General features: G+C 47.0%; 1 protein-coding gene across 1 annotated transcript; it reads right to left on the reverse strand.

Moving 5' to 3' along the window:
* Positions 1-4,852: 4,852 nt before the first annotated feature.
* Positions 4,853-26,767, reverse strand: cdk12 (cyclin dependent kinase 12). Its single transcript, XM_084488121.1, has 13 exons — positions 24,751-26,767; positions 23,728-24,504; positions 23,450-23,629; positions 23,217-23,356; positions 22,937-23,107; positions 17,736-17,925; positions 15,833-15,889; positions 12,481-12,582; positions 9,394-9,471; positions 8,974-9,090; positions 7,885-8,016; positions 7,246-7,469; positions 4,853-6,278 (listed from the first exon to the last, which is right to left on the reverse strand). Exons 1-13 carry the CDS (start codon positions 26,001-26,003, stop codon positions 5,737-5,739), a joined length of 3,963 nt encoding a protein of 1,320 aa, XP_084344247.1. The 5' UTR covers positions 26,004-26,767; the 3' UTR covers positions 4,853-5,736.
* Between the last annotated feature and the right edge of the window lie 421 nt (positions 26,768-27,188).

Raw genomic sequence — 27,188 nt, forward strand, 5'->3', positions numbered from 1 at the left:
ATGCATCACAACATCACACTATGTGGGTGTATTTCAGAATGTGTGTATCTCTTTGTATCACAGACAGCACGTGTGTGTGTATTGTAGTATGTTTGTATCTCAGTATGTATGTGTTTGTGTGTGTACGTGTGTGTGTGTGTGTGTGTGTGTGTGTGTGTGTGTGTGTGTGTGTGTGTGTGTGTGTACGTACGTGTGTGTGTGTGTGTGTGTGTGTGTGTGTGTGTGTGTGTGTGTATCTCAGTGTTTGTGTGTGTATCTCTGCTGTAGGGTAAAAGTAGTCCTGTGAGTTTACACATTGAGCCACTGATCAGACCATCATAAGAGAGATAACAGTGGCACACACACACACACACACGCACACGCACACGCACACACACACACACACACACAAAATCATTGCTGAACTACTGGCTTTCCAAACGGTTAAATGATGGTTGCTTGTTTTTTTCAATGTTGCGATGATACCTTGGGTGTAAATCACAGTCATCACAACACAGCCATAATCATCTCTTCCAGTCAGAATATCGTAGACCTAGTTTATGTTCCGACGTGTAACTTCCTCTGTACGGCAAGCACCACCACTTTCACAACACAATCTGGGCTCCTCTGGTCGGGACCGGTCTCTCGGACCAGGGCCACCACCACCTTACTTATCTAATTAACCGCAACAGTGCATCCATACATTTTTTATATAGCTATTTTTGTATTTGCTTGCCACTTCGTCCTTTCGATTTGGCTAAATGACTCAATGTAAATGAAGATCATTATATATCTTCTTCAAAAAGCATGTGTGCAGCTTGAGGCTTTTTGGTTCCCATCAGCGGATTTCACAACATCCACATCCACACTTTAAAAAGTGCTGTCGGTAGCCGTGGTGAGAGGAGGGGGGGGGGGGTTACAAAACGCGTCTCCACGAGAAAGCGCACAGCCTTGCCTACTCCATTCGGCGCGCTCTTGTCTCTCCGACTTGCTGCCAAGAAGAGAAGCAGCGTGTCACCTTAATGGGCACACTCCTCCCCCGAAGGTGATCTAATGATTAATGGACGACCCCATGCACCGTCCTCAGGTGCTGATTTATCTGTCTATCCGGGTCCCTGGGCCTTGGCATCGCCGCCGTCCTCTTTTCACTCCGCCGTTCCACGATCACCTCCCTCCGGCCATTCTTTTTTGTTTTGTGTTGTTGGCAACCTGGTGGGGCAACGGCGGTGGCGGTGTCGCGCGCGCACACACACACACACGCACGCACGCACGCACGCACACGCACACGCACACGCACACACACACACACACACACACACACACCTCACTCATACTGTGCCCATGCTAGAGGCCAGGTGAGCGGCCCACTGTCCACTTGGGGCCGAGGAGGGAGGAGGAAGAGAGAGAACGAGAGGGAATCAGCGAGAGAGATCCCTCACTCCCAGGGCTCAGCTGGGCTAGTGTCTGCCTGCTGGACCGGGGGGGGGTGCAGGGTAGAGAGGGGGAGTAAAGCGTCTCTTTACGCCTGCCAAGAAATCAACGAGGGCCAATAACGGAGCAACTTTCATCTGCAGAAACTCTCGATCATCAAGCCTCTCGCTCATTTTCTTGGGCTCGTGCTTTCAATCTCCGACCTCAGCAGGGAGAAGAGTTGACAGAAAGTGTGTGTACATGCCGAGGAATTTAAGGCATTACGGTATTAAGCTTTGCAGCAAAAATAACTGCTTTTCATTTAAATAGATATAATCTTTCTGAAGATTTAATAGAATATAAAAGTGAGGCTTTCCTCATTTCATTACATTGGGCTGGATATTTGCAGGGGCTTCAAGGTCTACCATGCTGCAAGGAATTCTCTAAAATATATAAAATTATAAAATACATCAACATTTCTCGGTCAAGCAGGCGCCACTTTCAAAAACTTGAAGCCCAAACCTAAAAAATATATATTTTTAATTTAAATTGGATTTTCCTATATGCAGGCTGACAGGCAGAATCTTACGATTTTCTCCTGCTCTTTAATTATGAGCATTGATTGTTTTATTGGTTCGAAGAATTTGTATATACGGTTAAAATAATCAATTTAAAAACCAAACATAGAATGGACTAGTGAAATTGCAACGAAAACTTGCACTAGGTAGATTGTAGTGCGGTCAGCTCAGATGTGTGACGGTACGCCATCTAGTGGTGAGTCAGATGCATAGCAAGTGACAATGTTTAGAATGAACAATCTGGGACAGACGAATGGACTGGTCACATGTTGTCCTTTAATAAACTAAACCGAGAAAAAACACGCAATACAAATGTCCTTTTATACAGCAACATGAAACTCCATCACATTTTGCCACCCCATTTCACAAAGCAAAACATACAAAACTGAATTATGGACCAGTCCTTTTTTTTTTTAGGCGCATTGTATTTTCCTTATTCTTTTTTAGAAAATAATTACACAAAAAGCTTTTGCTGCTCAGATAAGCAGGGAGGCAATGGGCATACATGTAAGACAAACCTATCAGAGCCCACCTGGAGAAGCTTTAATGATATATGTGCGTGTGTGCGTGTGTGTGTGTGTGTGTGTGTTCCGGGGGCAATCTGTCTTTCCATGGTGATGTAATCCATGTTCAGATAAGAAACATGGGGAAGAGGCTCCCGGTTTTAAATGGGGCAGAACGTTACTGGTGGCACCGTACATGGAGGTGGAAGTCAACTGCCTGGGATGTCGTTGTAGGTCATAACAGCATTTAAATAAAAAAAAGAAAAGAAAGAAAAATAAACACTTCTGATGCAGACGTCACATATTCCACATGCCATTGAGGGCAGAATATTTCATCAATGTTGCCTTAATTGGCCATGATCATTCAGGGGTCGCGAAGGTCAAAAGATGAGGCACAAGGGTTAAGAGTTGGAAAAGGGGGAGCAAGCCTTCATTTTAAGCTGACCAGAAGAAAAGCCCGCTGGTCCTTACTCCAGTGTTGCAGTTCTAACGACGACAGTTGCACTGGACACACCAGCCATGGTGGTATCTTTCAAGTAGCGTGCTGCTGTGCATCTCTGTGTAGAGTGATACGCTCACAGTATGGTCAACAAGGGCATGTTGGTAACATGGAGGGGGTGAGGGGGTGAGGGGGTGAGAACAAAAACAACCTAAAACAACTGTAGAAATTTGCTGCTCACTGTTGAGCACAATTTCCAGTGTTCACCTTTAAGTCATCATTCATCGTTGGCCATCAGGGGATAAGGAAGAGAGAAAGTGGCTTCAAGTGTTGAGTGTTCCCCTAAGTAGCATCCTCATTCACACAGAACCCATCCCGTGTGCTCAGAAAAAATTCCTCACAGCCTTAAGATCCCGTTCACATCTGTAATCATCCATATCTACAACCGCTCGTCTCCAATCCTACGGCACTTCTAACCAGCCTCTCTCGGCCGCGTCATTCATCACATCATCTGAAACGTCCTCTCACCCGTTCATGTACACACAACCTTCAGAGTCCAAACGAGGAGGTTCGCTCCTCCTCCGCCGTCGTCTCCTCCCACTCCGGCCCCTCTCAGGGAGGGAAGGGGGCCCCTCTCCTGGCGCCGCAGCGGGGCTCGTACTACTAAGGCACCCGGGGATCAGCGGGCGGCGCTGTGGGTGAAGCGCAGATCCTGGTCCTTGGGGAATTGGGGAACGCCCCGTCCCACCGGAGCCTCCTTGGCAGCAGTGGAGGGTCGGGGAGGAGAGGAGGAGTCGGGCTCCGTAGCTCCGTAGTGCCGGGAGCCCCGGCCACCCCGGCCGCCCGGCACCGCCGCCGCTTCCTCCTCCTCCACCTCCTCCTCCTCCGATGACGATGACGACGGGTCATGGTGAGAGATGAGCTGGAGCAGGGCCGCGGCTACAGCTGGGCGGATGTCCTGGCTGCTGTGGTGCTGGGCGGAGGAGGCCGGCGGCTGGGTGGTGGAGGAGGAGGCAGGGGGCTGGGTGGCGGAGGAGGCACTGGGCTGGGTGGCGGAGGAGGCACTGGGCTGGGCGGCGGAGGAGGCAGAGGAGGAGGAGGGAGGAGGAGGCCCCGGTGGTGACGGAGGGCGCTGCACCTCCAGAGACTGAAGAGTCTTGTTGGGCACTGGGGTCTTCTTCTTCAGCGCTGCTACGTCTAAACGGGGGTCAAGAGACAGTAAGGTAAGAAGGCAGGCAGATGACACCGGGACACAGAGCCGTGGGTAAACACCGCAGTCACAGACGGAGCAATCACTGGAACACCCAAGGACCTTCATGGTCGCACCAGGAGATTAAAAGGGTATGTTTCTGGTGGCTGGTTTTTATTCCTACCTTCCCTCAAAGACGGAGGGTGACAGAATGTAAAAGCTGCACTGGTAGGCATTTTCTTTGGAAACTTCTTAGTTATTACAATTACAATTTGACGTATCCTACGTATATTGGGCTCTCTTTGATAACTAATGCATTATCTCATTGCATTTGTAGGATGTACGGCAATGATGCTCACCATCTTTGGGTGGGGGGGGGGGGATATTGTAACCAATTCATTGCCATAAAATAAATACAAGTAATTCCAAGAAGTTCCAACCCTCTGATGAAACCGGTTAATCTTTAAAATTAATTATCCCCAGAACCACCCATTCATTTGGGCAAGTTCATAGGGAAACTGTGGGAAAGTTGCCTATTCCTCGAAACTCCTATGGAGCTAAAGCTAGGCAGACGCAATGGTTACACGCCTGGGACCGTTTCCATGGAAACAGAAACGTAACTTCCCCAGATACAAACAGTTCATAACCGTTTTTTTATACAGTTTTACATTTGTGTGAAGAACTCACAAAAAAGGAATAAAACAAAAAATGTGTGACAAACCAACGTTAAAAGGAAACACATGCAGGTGAAGTCTAAAGATTCAAATTCATTTATTTTCACTTGATAATTTATTAGACTTTTCTACATAAAAAGACTGACAATACAGACTGTTTTGAATGCAACATAAGTTTCCTGGGGAGAATCCATGACACCTGTTCTGAATGAAATGAAGTGTGGAAAGACACAGGTGTGGGGTTGGGGGGGGGGGGGGGAGGGGGGGACGGGACCGGGGGACAGATACAGAACCAAAGATGTTGAGAAATTAAACCAGCACAGGGGAAAGACATTTGGGGGAAGGGAGGGAGGGGGGGGGGGGGTGTGAACCGTACGGCACGCTTTTAACTCCCTTGCCTCCGTAACATAACGCTTTGCTTTCACTTTCTATTGCCCTTTTCAGGTTTATCAACCCTCCACCCAACCCTAGTCCCACTCCCTCCACCCCCTGGCCCACTACTAGGTAGGAGGTGTCCTTTAGCACTAAGCCTTTATTTAGTTCCTGCAGCCGGGGATCAACGTTGAGGCACAAGACCAAATGTTACTTTTCGCAGAGAAAAAAAATAACTTGCCGGCGTTATATTTAGTTTGACCTCCACTGGGTTGGGGGGGGGGGCACTATGGTTTAGGTGCTTAACGCAGGTCTAAAAAAAGGGGTCCAAATGTAGTAGTGCAGTCAAGAGCAAAATAAAAGATAATTTTATTAATTTCAGATGGTAGTTTTAGTACCTCATTAGGTCAAACGAGGTATTAATTTCAGATGGTAGTTTTAGTACCTCGTTAGGTCAAACGAGGACAGCGGGGGGGGGGGGGGGGGGGAAGCGATTCCTTCTGCCTGAGAGTCCTGGCCTCCTCTTATTTCAACCCCTTTTGCTCAAATCCTTTTTTTTATTTCACAACGGTTTCCTGTGACACCCGACTCTCTAAATACTAAACCCAGACTTGCCCTTGCGCTCGACGGCGGCGGCGGCGGAAGCGGAGGAACCGCGCGTTAAGGCTTCTGATTGGACGCCGTTGCTCTCGTCGCCCCCCTGCTCCGCCGCCCCCCCCTCGCCGGGCGGCTTCATGATCTGGCCCAGGATGAGGGCCAGCAGGTTGGCCTGCTCCTCCTGGCTGAGCGCGGGCTCCCCGGGCGCCGGGGACAGCTCCTGGGGCTCGGGAGGGGGGGGGTGGTGGTGAGGCCTGGAAGGTTGGTGGTGGTGTTGTGGCGGAGGAGGCGGTGGCGGCGGCGGCGGCGGGGGCAGCGGGGGCGGGGCCTGGTCCTCTGCCGCCGCCCCCCCCCCCTGCTGCTGGTGGTGGTGAGACGCCTCGGTGAGGGCGCTGAGCGACTGGCTGAGGCTGCCGGGGTTGGAGATGTTGAGCAGCTGGGCCACCTGCGGCAGGGTGAGGTCCGTCTGACCCTGCAGGAGGTTCAGCAGCACGGCCAGCTCCGTCTGGTTCAGCTGCTCTGCTGCCACCCCCAGGCCTGGAGGGACACCCGCCACACAATCGTCTCACTTCTGTAATGTCTACTGGTCGATGGAGATGATTCGATTGTGTAATAATATCTACATGATGAGATCCATAAATTGTCAGATAAAAGTTAATATTTTCTTACTATAGACCTTATTCTATAAACGTCACCGCGTTCGCGGCGGCCATATTGTTGACATAGTTGACATTCCTAACATAGGCTCTACGCGACAAACTGAGGATTTGAGCCAGCGAAGGAGAGATTTATGGCTGGCTAGAATTAATAGGCGAGACTTCAGCCGACTACTCATAGCGAAGTCTGTTCCCAACATTTCACCACAGGTAACGAGAGAGTTACCTGTGGTAGTAGTTAGAGTTAGATCGGGAGCGTAAACTATGTTCCCCGGTCGCGTTTTTCGTAGGTGGAATCCGGAAAAAGTTCCGCCTCAAGCGCTAGGATTGGACAGACAGCCTGTCAGGCAAACTCACACGCTGACTCCTAACCCTAACCATAACCATAACCGTAACCCTCACCCTAACCATAACCCTCATCCTAACCCTAACCATAACCGTAACCCTGATATTCATTCTTCCGGATTCCACCTACGAAAAACACCGGTCACATACAAAGCGGGGAACATAGGGATGACCCCGTTAGATCGGTCTAGCACACAGTCTATACATTATTTTATCACAGGGAGTAAGTTGTAACGTTACGATGGATGGTTTCCATTTGATAACGTGCGAACAAAGCCATAATATTGATAACTCAGAACGACAGCTCACTTCACTCAGTTCAGACAACTCACTCTCAATCAGTGTCATGTCAACAAAATGGCCGCGGCGACGTAAAAAGGGGCGTGCGAATACCCTCTATAATCACAACTACAATAAGCCTTAAAAATGTTAACGTCAGAAAGAAGTACAATCCAATCTAGACAACGGGACGTTATCCCCACTGGGTCAGAGGTCGAGGTTACCTGACAGCTCATTGGCTGTGACCAAGGCGGGGGGCGGTCTTCCGGGCGGAGGGGGCGGGGCTCCTGCGGGACTCGATTGCGGTCGGCTGTTCTCCGTGATCGCCGGCCCTGCGGGGTCCTTGCGGGACACTTTGGCCACAGGCACTTCTTCGGGCTGCCCACTCTGACGCGCGCGCCGCCGCTTCTTGCTCCACAGCTCGTGGCAGTCCTGGTGGTGAGGAAGACTGCAGGCCGGGGAAGAAGAAGGAGGAGGAGAATGATGGAAACATGCACCTTGTTGTTTGGGGGCCAGAGGTTGCAAATTGTGTTAAAAGGGTGAGTCAGTGATCCCCTGTTTTAGCAGGAGAACTTTCAAACAACAACAACAACAACAAACAACAAAATTTTCAAAAGGTCAGCTGTCGCGACAGTCAAAAGGTTTAAGAATAAATGGACACATTGGACTCCAGAGGAGAAAGCGTGAGGGCCACGGTCAAACGCCAACTCAAACTTTCTCAAGCAGTTTTGCCACCGATAGAAAATAATTCTTTCCTAGAGAATTTCTCCCCTATAAAAACCATGAGCACTTTAGTCAAAAAAATAACACTTCACACTCAGGGTAGCTATGGTGACGCCGCGTTAATCGGCCACTACACTTACTCAGGCGGTGGCATTCTGCTGGGCTCCACGTCGCACAGGAAGTCACTGTTCAGTGCCTGCTCCGCCGTGCACCGGCGCGCCGGGTCAAGGGTCAGCATCCGGTCCAGCAGGTCCAGGGCCTGGCTCGGCAGACTGCGGAGGAGAGCCGGCACATTGTTCATCACCAAACTTTACTCATTCACTCATAGGAACCTTTCAGTGCAAAAAACTGCAATAGAAAGTGTGCCCAGCAAGAGAAATGACAAGGGCACAACTTGGGAAAGAAATATGCTATCTTGGAGGCATCTTAAAAACAAAACCATTTCTTAAACAAAAACCTGCTTAAAAAGAATTTGGCCGCGTTGCTAATTCCCCCGGTTATTTTTACATTCATGTGTCCAGCTGCAAATCAGCCAATTTTTGTTCCACGAGCTAGTGACATCCATTATATTATAAACTAGTTCAGCAGCTGTGCCATAGCCGTTTCTTGGATTGTCAAAAACAACTAAGAGTTCCAATGAGACAAAAACCTCCTACACACTCACTGAGAGGAGGTGGTAACCCCTTTCTACACCTTAGAGCGGGTTTGACCTGATTGACTTATACCTCGACATGGAGGTGTCCACAATTAACCAGGGGTCTTACAAGCCATTCAAATCCCTTTAACAAAGAACAATAAAGGTGTAATGGTAGGATTTCCGCTAAAAAAAATGTTGATAGCCTGAGAGACTGGTAGTTCCTATGGCAGACTGTAGACCGTAGACTTTATAGTTGCCATGCTTTCAACAGTGTAGCCAAAAGCAACATCCAGGGCCTCTCACACTCCCGGCCCTACTGCAGTTTGTCAGGGGTTGTGACCTCTGAAAAGACGGAGGAGCTGTGCGTCTTGGCTTGAGTGCACCAAGTGCTCGTCCACAGCAATGCAACGATACAGCAGAACGGAGATTATATACACTATGTACATATGTCACGGCCGCGTGTGGACTGCACACGCACTTGGAACATACAGTACACCACGGCCAAGTATAAATTCTTGCTTAATGCCACCGTGACACATGGCTGTGACGTCGTGTCATCGACTGGGGGTCGGTTTTCACCGTGGTTACGTACAAGGCAAACTCCTCACGCAGACGCCGACGGTACTGCTTCTTGGGCTTCATGGTGTTGAAGAGAGGGAGTTTGATGACGTCAGGCCACACGCCGGGACAGGGGCTCCCACACAGGCGGCTGTGGACGGACCAGACAGACAGACAGACAGACAGACCACAGACACGTCAGACCAAAGAGGAAGTCCATTCTTTTATTTTTGTCAAATAATGTAATTGTGTCAAGCCTGTATCCGTCTGCAGCGTGTGAAGCGTTGTTCAAACTGCCCCGTTGAATTCTAGTAACGTTTAGAGGTTTGAGGGCCTCATACCGAGTGGGGATCGTGGTGCACTTTAACCCCAACAAGGACAGGGGGAACCACTGAGCCAACGGGATCACACTTCACGCAGACGAGAACGGATTCGTCTGACGGGGAAACCTCACCTGATGAGCTCCAGCTGCAGCAACTCCTGGTTGGCCTGGAAGATGGGCTTCTTGGTGAAGAGCTCTCCCAATATGCACCTGAGACAAGACAGCAGGTAGAAGCAGGGACAGTCAGGGGACCACTGATGAAATGAGAACAACTCGTTGACAACACACAGAAGAGTGTTTTTAACGTTCTGAATCTGTGTGGAAATACCCACAGCTAGTGTTTGAAATTAAAAACGGAGGTGCCAACGTGTAGAGGGATTAACAGAATTAACAGCACCTCTATTCTATATATTTTGGGCTCGAGAATGTTCTTGGCTGGAGACATCGTGCATATTGACTACTTTTAAATTTGGTGTTGAATCTGTTCAGATGGATAGGGTAAGAATAAACAGCGAGGACCCAAGTCCTCCAGTGGAGATATGTTAACTTTACTCCAACTTAAAAAAAAAACGACAATATACAAGATTTGCTATTTCAAGCTAGTGCCAGTAAGTTTGTTGATATTTTAAATGAAGAATCACTCTGCTCCCCACCCCTCTCACCCTTGTAAATGACCCTTTCCTTTCCTATATTTCGCTAATGTTCCATAACGAGGTCAATCAGAGCATGACACTGTAGACTAAGCACCTTGTTATCAACTTCTGATCTCAGTGGTAGTTATTACACATTTAGTTTTATAAATCCAGCCTGTTTCACACAAATATGGGATGTATATGAAGGCAATGACAATATATTGGAGTACAAGCATAAGACATTATTTCCACTACATAAGCCTTCTAGGTCACTAAGATCCTCTGAGACCAATGTGTTAATTATCCCCAGAGTCAACACGAAACATCCAGCTATTTGTTACTATGCAACAAATAGCTGGAGGCTCCCTGAGGATTTAAGACTTGCCACAACTCTGACAGCTTTTAAAACAAGACTTTTATGTTTGCTTTAGCTTTCTGCTAAATCTAAAACCACTCTAAAATGCATTTTTTTAAACTTTGCCTTTCTAAAATGTTTTTTTTTTTTACTTTGCCTTTATTTTCTATCTGTTTCACTTTTTACTTATCTATTATTTTCTTTTATTGTATGACAATGTTTATGTGAAGCACTTTGAGTCTGCCTTGTGTATGAAAAGTGCTATATAAATAAAGTTGCCTTGCCTATTTTCCTTTGTACCTCAGATTTTCTCAACGTTCAACAACATCCTTTGTGAACACACTGCATGTTCAAAGTGTCCTTAATAGCAGGGCGAATTGTTGAATAACAATTGTTAAGAGCAATATGATCTATGGCAGCGTGTGGAAGCATGAAAAACAGTCCCTGTGACAAACTCCATGTGGCGAAGGCATCCTAGCCGTTGCACACAAGCTCCTTAGATAACAAGCTTTGGTGGCTAATAAATAAAATGGGGGATAAGGAGGGCCAAATATACTCGCTATCCACTGTTGGTTGATTGCAACGCACATATCTGAATGTCTGGCAGACGTCAGCACTTGGCCGACTGCCCATCACCTGAGGCTTAACCTCAACAAGACTGAGCTCCTCCTAATACACGGGAAAGATTGCCCACACTTGGACTTACTGGTCACTGTCGAGAACATCACTGTATCTCTGTCTCCAACTGCCAGAAAACTTGGTGTGGTACTAGACAACCAGTTATGTTGCACCGCCAACATCACCGCAGTGGCCCGATCCTGCAGATTTGCACTTTACAACATCCGCAGGATACGGCCCTTCCTCACAAGGGAAGCAGCTCAGCTTCTAGTCCAAGCGCTGGTCATCTCCCGCCTGGACTACTGCAACTCGCTCCTAGCTGGACTCCCGGTCTCTGCTATTAAACCTTTGCAGCGTATCCAGAACGCGGCAGCGCGCCTCGTGTTCAACCTACCTAAACTCTCCCACGTGACTCCTCTCTTCCACCACCTCCACTGGCTTCCTGTAGTAGCCCGCATCAGATTCAAGATGATGGTACTGGCATACAAGGCAGTCGATGGAACTGCCCCTGCCTACCTCCAAGCCTTGGTCAAACCACACACCCCAGCTCGATCCCTCCACTCAACTACCTCAGCTGGACGTCTGGTACCGCCATCGCTAAGAGCAACCAAAGGTCAATCAGCTAAATCACAACTCTTCTCTATCTTGGGACCACAGTGGTGGAACGAGCTCCCTGCTGATGTCAGGACCACAGAGTCGCTCACCAGCTTCCGCAAACGACTCAAAACCCACCTGTTCAGAGTTCACCTAGACTCTACATAGCCATTCAGTCCCCTATTTGACTGTTGCACTATTGTTTGTTGTACGTCCTGGCACTTGATGAACGCACTTAATGCAGGTTGTATTCATTCATTGTACTTAATTGTGTAGCATGTACTTAATTGTGTTGTGCATGCATGTTGTGTAGCATGTACTTAGTTGTGTAGCATCTGCAGTAGCTGGCTATCACTGCTGTACACGGGGAATGGGGTCAGCCTGGCGATGGTCAGTACTTGCACTTGGTTCTATGAACGTCTTTACTGTACTGACAATGATATATTGTTTCACTTCTTATGACAAATGGACTTGTTGTAAGTGGCTTTGGATAAAGGCGTCTGCTAAACACCCTCAATGTTAATTGTTCCATCATTGTTCTTGTCCCACAACGGGCTCCTGTGGTCTGCCCATTTAAAGCCAACCAAAACGTTGAAATACACCAAGTAATATATATATATATATATATATATATATATATATATATATATATATATATATATATATATATATATATATATATATATATATAGTAATAGTCCATATATATAATAATTATATAGTAATAGTCCATCCCAAGTGTACGACATATTGATCTGCTATGATGGGTATTTGGAGGAATGTATTTAGCCTCTTTTTAAAATGACTTCTCAAAGCCAACGACTAAACTGTACGATGATGTACTAATGAGGGGAGTTCATCTTAAACGGGCAGGACGCCGTTACATGAAAACAAGTTGAGACCTTGTGTCAAAGCAATGGGGTCTAGTATATGAATGAAATGTCCCATCACCCAACAGCCGGACTGAAACATGGAAGTGTGTTTCATTGATGGTCCGGTCAGTCTGCGGGTCCTACTCACCCACAGCTCCAGACGTCGATGGCGGGGGAGTACCTCTCTTCACCCAGGAGGAGCTCCGGGGGACGGTACCATAGTGTAATCACTTTGTTAGTGTACGGGCGACTGGGGAGAAGAAGGGAGGAACATCAGTCAGTGTCCCCAAAAAATACATTTTAGATTAGATGTGTTGTGGTGACACATTTCCACGCCGACATGGCCCCCCTGTGGACTGGGTTAACAGCTGGGGAACATGAGTTTGGATGACGCTTTCCGTGATCAATTGGGACAAAATTCTCAAATCACCACATACAGCCTCGCTCTGTACGAGACACTGCATAGGCCAACTGAAGGCAGCCCATGTCTAGCATTCACCCTGATATCTCCCAACTTGCAAAAACAATGTTGGCTACCTTTATCCACATGCACTGGCAGTGCCCTGAATTACAAAGTGCATTGAGAGACGTCTCCTATCCAACATCTTAAAACAGATTCTTGACCGGGACCCTCTGGTGGTTCCGTTTGGTATGAAATATGATCCAAGATGTGCCGGAAATGGCCAGTGCGTTGTTGGGCTTACGTCCTGTTGCTGTAGCCCCAGTGTTCCCCCTAGAATTGTTTTTATTTTATTTTTTCAACTTTTAAATAAAGTACATTTATTGCATAAAATTAAATATGACCTTTGGCCTGGCGAGCCCTGTACAATAATTATTACAACCAGCAATGTTGGACTGCAAGCGGTCCCAGAGGTATTCAGTCGTCACACAATGACTATCCCATCGGCAGCCCTTTTTAAAGCGAATCACAGGTTTTGCACAGTAAACCTATTTCACGCCATGTCTCACAAAATGTCCGGTCGAGGTTGGAATCGAACCAGCGTCCCACGGTTTATGAGGCAGACGCTGACCACTACACTACACTACATTAGCACGCAATCAAACACATGAAAGCACACAGACTCAGACATACATCGAGATTCACACTCTCAGCAGTGTTCAAGAGGATGGCCTCTATTGGCATAAGCTTCTGCTTCCTTCTGAAGCTGACTTGGGTTTGATAGAATCATGTTAGCAAATTAGAACATATTGAATATCAAGCCTTAAGTTACCGGAAGTCTGACTAATTTAGCTATGTATTTTTACCTATAGTGTACATAGCTAATTGTTATAGGGCAAACACTGATGTATTTTATAAACCAACCTTACCAAGTCACTTCCCTTGCATGTGTGAATATACTTGCAAAATAATTCTGTGATAAGTCAGATTCTGATCAGACTTATCGTCTATTATTTTTTTGCAAAAATAGACATAGATGATAGCTCTCTCCACCAGTGGCTCTAGGGGGGATTGTATGAGACCTTGGGACCCTTTGGACCTACTTTCATAAGACGCAGTAGAAATGACATACATTCTACCTCTGCCCTTGACATAAAATGACACCAGACTTCATGGAAATAGCTACATCTTTAGTTAAAAGTCTTATTTTATTACTGTCACTATTGTCCATCGTGCACTGTGCAGAGCTGTAGTCAAAAGCACCAATCAAAACAGAGTCCAAGAGGTTTCTTCTGTATTCGCTAAACAGAAGCAAAAAAACATTCTATAGTATGATCAACACAATATTGAAAGCAGTCAACAGAAACGGCTCTTTCCTGTAGGCCAGGCCAATGTGTTGAGATACATATAAAATATTTATTCAATTATTGAATTGTAAAATTGTAATAAATAAAATCTTACGGATCTCCATTCAACAGTAACAAATCACACTAAACTAAAAACTGCTGTTTTCAGCTCCAGTAGGGCACCCTGGCCAAAAGACATGCAGGCTGGCATGCTGTAGCGTGGATCCAGTGTCTTTAACAAAGCCATAAACCCCATCTTGGTCACTGTGTTGAGGGGCATCATATCTATCTCCATGAACCATCTACGGCATTTTGCGCTGCCATTTTGAATAGCGTTCACATATACACATATACTGGATCAAGTGATTCCTACCGGGTATTATTCTGCCTACTTGACACACTGGTGGTCAGGTTTTTGTCAGGTTATTTTCTTTATGTCAATGTCAACAGATCAAAGCGTAGCATGGCGAGTTGATTCATCGACTGCTCTCACTTGCGTGTCACATGAGCGTATGAAGAACCCCACATGACCTGGTGATACAGACTGCGACCCTCTGATTGGTCTGAATGTTTAACTTTAAAACAAACACTTTATAAATTTTAATAGCTTTTGTGAAAGGAAAATTGTAATTCTATTATATTGCGAATTTGCAATGTAGGTTTGAATTCTAAAAAAAAGGCAGCAAGACTCGGTCCAGACCTCGAATATTGGAGAGACCAAAGGCCGAGTGCAAATACCAACGAGTCCTAAACAAGTCAGAGACAATAAAAATACGTCTGGAGACCGGACTCGAGTAGTACAGCCCAGGCACTGTACTATTGTCACTGTTTTACCATATTCTATGCATACAACATTGGTGTATATTTTATGACAATGTGGAATATGCCTGCCTAACCATGGGAACTTCTGTTGATAACTTCAATAAAAAAAAATTGGAAAAGATGTGATGTAGTGGGTAACAGAAGTGCTGTGGATTGATTGTGGTTTGCATTTAAGATGAAAATATGGGCTAAATTTAGCCCTCTATAGGTGAATGGCAGTTTTGAGGGGTCTGGCTACAATCCCTTCCATATCTGATCGTATAGAGTGGGTGTGTGAAAGAGATGTGAACGAGAGCCAAAGCGTGCATCGTCTGCCAGAGACCTCGGCCTGGCTCAAACGTGTATGGGTTTCCTTTAAGAGATATGCATGTCCTCCATTGGCCAAACATACACACTTCGTTCACAGAAAAGGAATGGGCAAACCCAGAGCCGTATAAAGATAAGAGTTGCGACAATGGGGGTTCAAAATTCCATTGGTCACGTGGTTTTGTGTAAGCCTCTAATAGTTCCCGGACGCGAGTGACAAAGTGACAGTTGCTGTGCCTACGTTGGCTTTTTAACTGCCTAGCTAACTATCATAACTATCTTTATACGGACTCTGACTAATATGCATCCTTTGTTGTCTTATCGTGACTTCAATGTTAGCATCAACATGTTCAACATCTTCGATAGCCTTCCGGGAACTATTTATAGGCTGCATGAGACGCCATTGTTGAAAAGAAAATGGAACATTGGAGTGAATGGAGTCGTCGCAACTCTTGTCTTTATACGGCTCCGGGCAAACCTGTCCTCTAGTGGCAAAAACATGGAATAGCGAGACTACCATTCCAATCACCAGAGCACACACAAGCACTCTAAACTGACATCAATACATGAAATCAACTTTTGCACTTTCAGAAAAAAAGTTTGAAGGACAGTAACGGTAATCTTACCTTTCCTCTGAATTGTAGAGCCGGGCAAGACCAAAATCAGCTAGCTTGATCTGACCACTGTACAGAGGAAAGCAGAGAGAAACACACCCAGAGATTATGATACAGCGCAACAAAAGCACAGTGAAAGATTTGGAAATGGTTACACACCACCGCACCATCGGCCCAAAAAAACAATTTTGGTCGGGCTCTAGTTTGCACTTGTCATACGTATGGTTGGTTGGCCAAAACAAAGTCTTGGTTTGGCCAAACAATTCATATACCATGACTTTCACTAATGATTACATCTTAATAAAATAAATTCTAAACTTGTTCTATGTATATGACATTTTTGCAGTTTTATTACGTATTATAACGATCATACATTAATCATAATGGTATAAGAATAAGTAATATACTTTCGTTGCAGAGTCTTGATAACTGACTACTAAGATTCATATAAGTAACTGCGTGTGGGCATCGGTTTGTAACAAGACTCCATACTCTCAAACAAACTGGCTCTTGAATAAAGACTTCTTTATTGAAGAATGAATCAATACAGCTGGCTGGTTGACTGATATTTTGCTGAAATATCAGTCAAGTATTTTGGCTGTGGATATATGTCCGTGTGTGTGTGTGCACGTGCGTGCGATGCACTCGACAACTCAACTTCAGCAGGTTTTGGGGGCGTAAATTATGCAAATTCACAATTCTCATAAACATTTATTAACATTTAACATAAACACTTTTTTTTTAATTTGTATTATTTTTGTAGCTTTAAATACAGCATTTTGGTAAATTGAAATACTAACTGTACATTAAAAAGTATTTCTGCTCAATCTAAGGTTTAACTGCTTTCTCCTCCTCGACTGTTTGTATACAGCTCGCAGGCGTGATATGCAGGCTTGATGTGCTCCACTTTTTTTGTGGAGAACCAGCGCCACAAAGTGGCCTTGAATATGTACTACAGCATTTCTACAGCTCAATGCGTTTTTTCAATAAGTCTGTCTTTACGGAGATATTCCTGAAACGCATCAAAGCAAAACGGAGGGGAAAAGATTGTTTTCTCCCGTGTGGACGAACGGGGCCTTATTCACCAACAGGTGGAATTATTCACGTCTACAAATAATTTAGCAAGCATTAGCTGAATCTGAAATGGCACACTTTTAAGAGTTATACGTACACACAAAAGTAAAATCTAGTTAAAAATGTCAAATATTCTCGCATGAGACCCAATGTTTGTTATTTTCATGAGTATACCAACGGTGCCTGGACTGGGTTGCAAAAGATATGCGTGAATTTCCTCCCAAGTCTGCAAAAATCCTTCCTTAGTACCCACTAGTTAGTTTCAAACTACAACGTTTCTAAATTTGGTTATGTCCCAGCTAGTATAAACGTAGCGATGAGCAAGTTGAACTTAGGCAGTTTGTTGGAGCTTCAATGTGACGTCAACAAGTAACGAATCAACAACGTGTCATGATGTAAACAAGAAATTGTTTGATAAGCCAGAACTAGTGAGGGGTGCTACCTGTTTTGATTTAGTAATGTGTAAACCATTACGTTGTAACTAGACTATGAACTTAAGGAAAGCTGGTGACACTGCTATCTCCATACATTTGTCATGGCAGAATTTTATTTTGAGTTCAATATACATTTAATTCTACGGTCACATTTCTACTGCTCATATACATGACTATAGAGCAAAAGCAATGTTTTTTATGAACATTTTTATATTTGTGAATAGCATTTTCTTAATTTGCCATTTAGGTATTTTCCATTGCTGTCCTGTATTTCTGCTGTGACGCCCAACTTCTGGAATTAATAAAGTCTTATGTTACGCCCTATATTTGCAACATATACAAAAACATGTAGAATTACCAAGACCCTACCTAAGTTAAGCATGTGTGTTGTCACAGGTCGTTCATACCTGTTGTTCAGCAGTATGTTAGAGCATTTGATGTCCCTGTGCAGAAAGTTCTTCTTGTGGCAGTAGTCGAGGCCTTCCATCAGCTGTCGCATGAAACTGCGTACGTGCTCCTGGGAGAACTGGACCAGGCCCGACTCCAGAAGGCCCATCAGGTCATGGTCCATGTACTCAAACACCAGATAGAAGGCACCTGGACACAGGGAGCAGGGCGCAGACCGCAAGTTAGGGATCATAAACAATGACCACACGTCAGCGACATTAGACATGAGACGCTAGACACAGAGCGGATTATGTATTAAAAGGTACCATGGCATGCTACTTTATGGATGCTTTTAAAAAGAAGTTAGTAATACAGTATTTGAAGACTCATTCCGGAAATTCAGCAGTGGTACAGAATTACAGCCACTACGAGCCAGACCCACAATGAGCTTTTTACAAACGTGCTGTTTCTGTGTCTGTAGATTTAAAATCTAATGAGGAGGAGAGAGGCTGGTCAAGGTGGAGGGTGGGGGTGTGGCCTAGGGCTGTACGCTATGGACTAAAATTTACAGTATGATTTGAGGCATAGACAGTAACGGTATTATATCCTGGTATGTTCATTTTCTCTTCTAATTTCTATATAAATGCTGGTTAGGCAGCTATTACTGTACTTTTGTATTACTAGGACATATTTCACATAGTACAGAAGTATTGTAAGAACAATAATATAAAGAACAATAATATAATATATATATATTATCACAGCCAAAAGCTGTGTGCGCCTCCAGATGATATTATAAATCTAAACGACGTTGCGTTTGGTTCTCCGACGTCTCTGGTTCTTCCACATCAATCTAAAGCCCAGACTGAACCGCGACATGGAGGAGAAAGGGATTGTTGCCCGGGATTGTCTCACTGCCTGGGCTCCGGCGGCGGAGGAGCCCCACTGGCGGAGCCTTGCGGTTCAGTCTGGACTTCAGGGAGTCAAAGCCAAAGTTCCTTTGGCCCAATTCCTTCTCAACCATGGCCGAGATTAGTGATAAACCGATATATCACCCAGCCGATATTATTGGCCGATATTTGCGTTTTTTTTACGTGTATTGGTCGATTTTTATTTATTTATTTTGATATTTTTCCCTGCATGATTTACAGACAGTTCAATAAATGTTAGTTTTTTTAAATTGAGCCGTAACATTTGTTATCATCATTGTGTCATTAATGATGTAAATTGAGGGAGCAAAAGCAGTATCGGCTTAGCCTGGAAATCCAGACCCACATCCCAAAGCTGTAGGGTCTGGCAACGAGTGATGACAATGGCCCAACTCGAGGGGCGGAACCATCGGCTAAGGCTGATGAAAAAAAATCGGTATCGTATCGGCCCTAAAAAATCCATGTTGGTCGATCCCTAGCCCAGATTACCCCACTACGAGTCTCGTCAGAGAACCCCACGCAGTCTAGTCTAAACCAAAATTCATGTTTGTCGCTGTGTGCCTCTCTGGTATTGACCGCGTCTACAGGATCGCACTCCAGTCAGTAAAAAAGTGAACGTCACGGTCACGTACGACTCCGTAGTCAACACATCCGTCCAAGCATCGGTGGTGATGGCAACTTTCTCCGCTAAGGACAGGATCTCACGGAGGGAACAGGCTGCATCGCTGTACATTTTCTCCATCCGCACAGTGTGGCGACATGGCACTGTGTAATCTGGCTCGAGAAATGCGATCAGATCGCGGAAGACTAACACGTCACGTCTCTGGTATAGGCAACCATACTTAAAATAGCATGCATATGCATTAGTTATAATCTCAATTTAATTTACAGAGCAATCCCTGCAAAGTTTTTAGGTTTACTATAGAAGAGACTAGGATTAGTGTGTGTCTGACAGGGGGGGGGCGGGGAGTCGCATCCATAAAGACCCATTATAATTAAAAAATAGATATAAATTCTTCCGACATGTGTGCATCTACTGCAACGCAGCCTGACGTGGCGCTATGTGACCCGTCTGGTGTGGGACCTGCTTTATATGACTGAAGCTCTGCCGTGACCGACTCGGACCAAGAGCGACCAACCCACTGACTTTCTCTGAACAGTACCAGGCCTTGACATTACGCTTTTTAAGTTAAGTATTATTATTGGGCAAAAAGCATTAAGCTTTTTGCCCAATAGCAAAACATACAAAATGGAAAATGTATGCCTATTGAAAAACGTTTCACTACAATGCAACATCTCAGCAAAATGTCACCTGCAGTAAATAGCAGCCTACCATTGGCAAGTACTACAGCAATCAGAATAAGAAAATGTATTGTTATTGATTTGTGCCGATTTCTTTCCTGAAACAATGCCATGGTAAAGTCTATGCCACCTGTCTGTGGGGTGTAAGCTGTAGACTGTCCCTATAACAGGTGGCAGCCAGAAGGTAGATTTAAGTGCTTTTCTCACACAGATATCGATATAGCAACAACTAATGATGTGATTTTTGACGCGATACACTGTCCTAAACTGTCCTCAACATACTACACCCCAAATGTAGTAAAAATGTGTCACTCACTACCCGCAAACTCGTACCAGCTCGTTGTACTACTCCCAGTTACAGCTCGTAACTTACGGGCTAGAACTGCCCTGGAATGCAGCAACAGCAGCTGCTGTTTTACCGATGCACAGCGCTGTAGAAAGCTCCCCTCCAGCGATACAGGACGACCTTTATTTTGTAGCCATATTTAGTGTATTTAAAAAAAAAAAAAAAAATGACTTGACCCAACGGGCATGTCACATTTTAGTTGCCCGATCACAGAGTTCACCTGCCCCGGGCAAGCGGGCAACGGTTAATGTCGAGGCCTGAGTACTACTCACGATACTTGATTTCACAACTTTGATACAATACCTTGAATTTTTTTTTCCCCCTCGATACCACAAGGTTAACTTGAAGGGGTATTTTTTTTTTTTTTTTTAAATAACATACCCAATGTGAATAGAGTATATCTCCACAACTGCAAAGGCTATAATAATGTAATCTTGGTGCCAAAAGAAAGATTGTTGTTCAGCCAAACACTCGCATACACATATGGCCACTAGATAGCGCTGAAGATCATGTGTTCTGATTGAAGGCAATTGATCAATTTCCTCAGAAACCTTATGGCGTGTTTCCACCGGTTCGGTTAGGTATGAATAGGTGCGGAACGGTTCGCGTTTCCACCGCCAAAGGTGGGCAGGGTCCGGACATCGCCGTCTGAAAGGGTGCCAACAAGTTCGAGCTACACACGCCGTCCGTTGATTGGTCGACAGAATCGTCACTTCCGTCCGACAAGGGGATAATAAACACAGTACCCGCAAGGTATTTCTGGACAACGGTGAAAGCTTAGTTTATTGAAGAAAATGTTGTGCAAAAGTTTGCCGTCCTTCTTGGACGTTCATTGTACATTGTTGCTATTTGTTTGTGTCGCGTTCTTCTTTCTCATTGGATTTATTAGTAGGCTACTCTGTCGGGCTGCTATGAGGTCACAATGCTTACTTAGGTGCCGTGGCTATCACCATCCGGCTTAAACCCCGCCCTACCATAAGGGTACTGTTGGCGGTGGTAACGCGAGCTGTAATGCCGCTTTTCCACCGACAGTACTAGCTCAACTCAACTCAGCGCGGCATGACTCGGTTTGGTTCCAGGCACGTCATGTTTCCATCTAAAAAAGTACCTCCTAAACCTGGGCGGGTCGTAGAAAAGAACCTCTTCAACGTGGGCGGGTCGTCATTAGGGTTTAATCCCGGGAGACGGGATTCCCGGGAAATCTGATCAAGACTATTTCCTGATTCCCGGGAAAGGTTATATATAAAATAATAAAATAAATATAAAAAACGCAATGGGTGCTCGTCTATTGTTGTCATACGGTAACGTTGATGGAGGCGAAACTTGAGCCCCGAGAAAGGAACGACGCAAAACGAAATGTTGATCCGTGTCGCTTGAGAGCCGGTCCGTGGACTCCAGCCACACACAACCACTCCAGACACACACAACCACGCGCAGCCTAACTCTAGCCCCGGGAAAGGAGCGAGACACACGTCAAAAGGCTGATCTGTGTCCCCCTCGGGAGCGGGTCCGTGGACTCCAGCCACACCGGACACAACTTAACTTTGATTGATTAGTCCCGTTTGCAGCCGCTTACACTCTGCTGGCCAATCGGTGGCCAGCAGCATGTTTATGTCACACAATAGTACCAGCTCAGCTCACTTGGAACCTCGACGGAGGTGCTACTAACAAAAGTACCAGGTACCAGGTACTTTTTTTGGCGATGGAAACGCAAAAAAAGGCGGGCCGAGGCGAGTGGAGCTGGTAATGTCGGTGGAAAATAACTTAATAACTGATAAATAACTAACATAACTGAACTGCATGTACAATACCGTGTACCTAATCGTACTGGGCCTAACCACACCCACTGGTGGAAATGCAGCATTAGTCATTGATTGTAAACACCATGTTTAAATTGGACCCAGACATTGGACTATCGGTTTATGGTGGTTTTATGCGATCAAACTCAACGAGAAGTTGGTTCTTGATTGCTTATTGCCTCTAGTTCGTTGAGTGATCACAGAGTGATATGGTGTAGCCTGTTGGAATCAGTGGAGGCTCATCTTTCATATAATGTATAGTTTGTATAGGTCAAATTTCATTTGCCCCAAAGCCAAAGTACATCACTCCCACCGTTTTCCTTCTCTACCTTAACCGGTCACGGAAGGGCTGCACTTGACATGCTAGCTGTGTTGGCTATCTTGTAGCTAACACCGTCAGACAGAGCATTGAGCCTAGTGCCGAATCACTGCCAGAGAACGCACTGAGAGTAACTGACAGGAGGTGGGGCTATGTTGGCACTGCAGCGACGTGTCTGTTAACTCGCTGTCCGAGGGAAGAGAGCGAGAAAGTGCAGCTGGCATTTGAGTATTGATACTGCAGAGAATGATTATCAAAACGGTTTCAAAAATTCATTATCAATATTTATCGAAAAATCACTAGCACGAAAAACACCAGCAGGTAGAGTAGAGTGCACTGTGGCTGATTACGTTTGACAAATCGATTTGTCGTTGAGTTGGTCGTCTACCAAGATTTTCTTTAATTGGACTTCAACCCGACTAAACTCAAATACTCAGAATAACAAGGTAGACAAGGAAGACAACAATCAGCAGCAGCTCTAGTCACAAATGTCCAACCGTAGCCTTTTGGTAAAGAGGGGAGTTACCTTTGTCCTTCTTGAAGTCGAGTGCATCCTGCTTGTCAGTGACGATCTCCTTCATGTTGACCACACTGCGGTGGTTCAGCTGCCTCAGGATCTTGATCTCTCTGATGGCCGTGATGGGGAAGCCCTCCTTCTCATTATCCAAGCGCACTTTCTTCAGGGCAACCAGCTCCCCTGTGCAACATAGATGGGACGATTAAATATACAAACCACAAGAGAAGGTAGCCCAGGTGATAAGAAGATGTTGAGGGGGGGGGGGGGTTCATTCAACCCGTTGTCTTACCAGTGTCTTTGTCCTTTGCCTTGTACACCTGACCGTAAGTGCCCTCCCCGATGATGCCGATTATGTCAAACTTATCAACACAGCGCTTTCCCCAGTCACTCTGGGTCTGTTTCCGCTCCCCATAGCGCGGGCAACAAAACCTGAGGGGACCGGATTGAAACACAACGGCAATTTCAGAGCTGATATTACAGAACGACTTCAGAGTTGTTGCGTGCAAATAAAAAGGGACTGACTTTGGTCTCTTCTTGAGGGTCATCTCGGGTAGCAGGGAGGCCTGGCGGATGGGGGACTGAGGTGGGGAGTGATGGCCGCCCGGCAAGGTGGGGGGCAGAGGCAGGTCGATCAGCGACGGCCTGCTGCGCACTTCCTTTTCCTTTCTATGCGTCCTCTGAGGAGGGGTGGACTTCTTTGGACTGAACACACACACACACACAGGAGATTTGTGAAAACGTGAAACACGTGTATAAAAGAAAGGTTAAAGGTAAGTACACAGGGCATTGGGTGGTCTCACCTGTCCTGAGGGTCTCCCACCAGCATAGGTGGCAGTGGCAGGAGGGGCAGCGTGGAGGTCTTGTGCAGCGGGGTGGGCCGCATGGGGCTACGGGCTGCGGGGGACTTGGGCTGCGGCACAGCCAGCGGGGCCACGGGCGGCTGAACGCTGGCCTCGGACTTCTGTGACGGCTCAGGTGGCGGTGGAGGAGGAGGAGCCGGGCCTACCGCGGCGCTGGCCGGTGGAGGCAGAGAGTGCTGCAGAAGAGAAGACGCTAGAGCAGGAGAGGAGGATGAATCCAGTGGTGCCGAGGTTGCGTCTAACACCGGCTCCTCCACATCAGGAGTGGCACCCTGGGCTGCCAAAGCTGATGACGACGATGATGATGGCGGGGGCGGAGGAGGTTCGGCCGGCCCAGAGTCCTTTGCAGCCTGCGCTGCCTCGTTCTTCGCAGCAGCAGCAGCAGCGGCAGCAGCAGCAACAGACCGTGCTGAGTCTGGCTTGGGTCTGTGTATGGGGGGGGGTGAGGTGGCCCCGCTGGCAGCACGAGCAGCAGCCGCGGCCTGCTGTCGCTCCTTCTTCCTGCGGCTCAGCTCGGCGCCCAGGCTGGAGTTGAGCGGCAGGCGGGAGGAGGGCGGGGATCGGCTGGGGGGTCTGCTGCTGTGGGAGCCGCCACCTCCGCCCCCCCCTCCACCCCCAGCGACGGAGGAGGAGTGGCGCTTGTTGCTGCGGGGCCGCGAGGAGGAGCGTCGCGAGGAGTACTGCGGAGGGGAGCGGCTTCTGGAGGTCCCGGGGCGCCTGTGAGGGGAGGAGTGACGTGCCGAGGGACATTTGTTCAACATGGTTAGCTGTATGTGTTATTCTCCATCAGAAAGCAATACAAATCACCTCCTAGAGCTTGAAACGATTTGGGCTGAATAGATTACATTTTGATGCTTGTACTTGCAATTATCACATCATTTGGGCATGTTAGAAGAGAACACGGATGGATTACGTTCTACACCAAATCACAAAGGTTTAACGGCTGGAATCGGTCAACCTCACCGGGGAATGGGACTGGTGCTGGAGGACCTGCGGGTCCCGTAGGGGCTGATGGAGCGTCTCCGCGAGTAGGGGCTGCTGTCTCTCTCGTAGCTGGACGACCGGTGTCTGCTCCCGTAGGGGCTGTCCGACCTCTGCCTGCTGCGCCTCGTCGTGTCCCGGTAGGGGCTGGGGCTGGGGCTCTGGGCCACCCGGCGCCTGGGGTAGCCGTCCTCGCCGCCATGCTGTCCAAACCCGACGCCCAGAGGACTCTCGGTACCGGCGACCCTCCTGGGACTGGGAGACTGGGCCAGGCCGGGGCCCTTGCGGCGGGGTGGGCTGCTGGCCCTGCTCGATGACTTGCCCTTGGGGCTGGACTTATGGCTCTTGGAGGTCTTCCGCTGGCTCTTGTCGGTCCTGCTCCTCTGGGAGGAGCTGTGGCTGCCTTCTGTCCGGCTTTCCTTCCGCTGCTGTTTATCCTTGCGGGACTTCCCTGAGCGGCTGCTTTCCTTGCTGCGGGACGAGGAGGCAGAGGAGGTGGTGCTTCCCACACTGGCTACCGGCTGGGTGAGGGAGGAGAGCGTCAGCTCCCCACGCTTGGTCGCCACCAAGTCCACGTCTGGCTGCTCCTGGCGTCTGGATGAAGAGGCTACAGGGGCGGGGGCAACAGTGGCAACCTTCTCCTTGCTTTTTCCAGAACTGCCCTTCTCACGGTCCTTGGTGCTCTTTTTCTTGGCGCCCTGTTCTGTGTCCCCAGAGTCTCTAACTTTGCTAGGGTCTTTGGACTTTTTGCGCGTATGTTTGTGCGCCTTGTTCTCCCTTCCCCCAGAAGCAGCACAGGCGTCTTCCCTTTCGTACTCAGGGGTGGGCTCTAATCTGTCCTTGTTGCCGAGATCTGATGGTTTAACCGTAGGTGGGTCCGAAAAGGTGTCCGAATCTGAACTAATATCATCGTACTCCACAAGAGGCTTCAAAGCGTTGACAGTGGGAGGCGCCGTAATGCTATGGGTAGACACTTTAGGGCCAAGGTCCAAAGATTCACGACCGTGTTTCGTTGATTTGTGCCGTTTTCGCTTAACATTAGCAGAGTTAGACATTGACAACTTTGACTGAACCTTACCGTCTTTGCTCGTCATGTTTCCAGCGGACATGTGAGGCGGGACATGGGTCTGCTGGGGCCCACCGCCGCTGCCACTGGCAGTCGGGGGCTGCACGGCGGCGCTAATGCTAGATTCCGGCTTCCTCTTGGTCCCATGGTGTCGGTCCGACCCAGGCATTCCTCACGTCGGCAGCGGTACCTTCTCTTCGCGCGGGCCCCGGCGGCCCAGGCGGTACATTCACGACGAGGGAGCAGTATTCCCGAATGCCCAAAAAAAACTGTCGCGAACAAGCAAACAAATGAAACGGAAAATAAACAAACCAGGCCTTTCCCCCCCCTCTCCGGTCTTCACTGCCACTTCATTCCGACGAGGTCGATGGCGTATTTACAGTCAGAGAATGTAAAAAAAAAAGGTAGTTACCCAGTGAGATAGGAACGCTGCTTTGAGTTTGTCTGTGGACAAAACGGAGGAGGTCCGGACCGAGTCAGAGCATTGTGGTCCGGGGCACTTAGCCCGCTAGCTAGCGGTGGGCAGCTAGCGTGCTGATGGGTGGAGGAAAAAAAACGAAAAATACCCTTTTTAAAAGCTGTCCTTGTCCGGTGCCAAGTTTAGTATTGTGTATTTATCCCACAGAAGTGCAGCTTTTAAGAGTTTAGAAACGGCGTTGAACGTCATTAAAGGCGCTCTCGTTTCTCGATCAAAATGAAAACTTGACCCGGTTGGTACTGTTTACATGTTCCCTTTAATATATTTTTTTATCTCCTATAAATTCAGTAATTATCTGAAATTATAAGATATTCGTGTGCAGTAAATGTTCCAGTTTATTATCAATGGCTCTGGGAATCAACCAGGCCTATATTTAGGGCGATGCCAGTGGATTTAATAACATCTACAGCCCTGTCTGAAGGAGACTGCAAACGCCATTGTGGCTCCCGTGACTAGCAGCTTTTCCTTACGGTGGTCCACACCGGAAATGTAGAGAGCTGTCAATCTTCGACGTAACCAAGCAACCTCCAATCACGGTGAACCGCCCGCCTTCTGTCGTAGAGCACCTCCGAAGCCGTTATCTGCTCTGCGTGGTTTCGCTGACTTTTCGACCTGACGCACTACTTTAAGACTTTTCACTCTGACCCCACTCCGTTAGGTTAACAGAGTGAAATAATTTATACATATTATTCATCAATGCATACTGATACAAGGAATTGTATTTTATAGACCCGTGTTAGAATTGACACGGCTAACCAAACTTCAAGGGCTCAGTAAATGAGACTGCTGTGATGTTGCCCAGTTGTGATACACTTTAAACCCATTTAACTCGAAAACAAAATCCCCTAAAGGAATCAAGACAGTATATAAATAGCA

Source organism: Micromesistius poutassou (genome assembly GCF_964030765.1).
Source record: "Micromesistius poutassou genome assembly, chromosome: 1".
Lineage (NCBI taxonomy): Eukaryota > Metazoa > Chordata > Actinopteri > Gadiformes > Gadidae > Micromesistius > Micromesistius poutassou.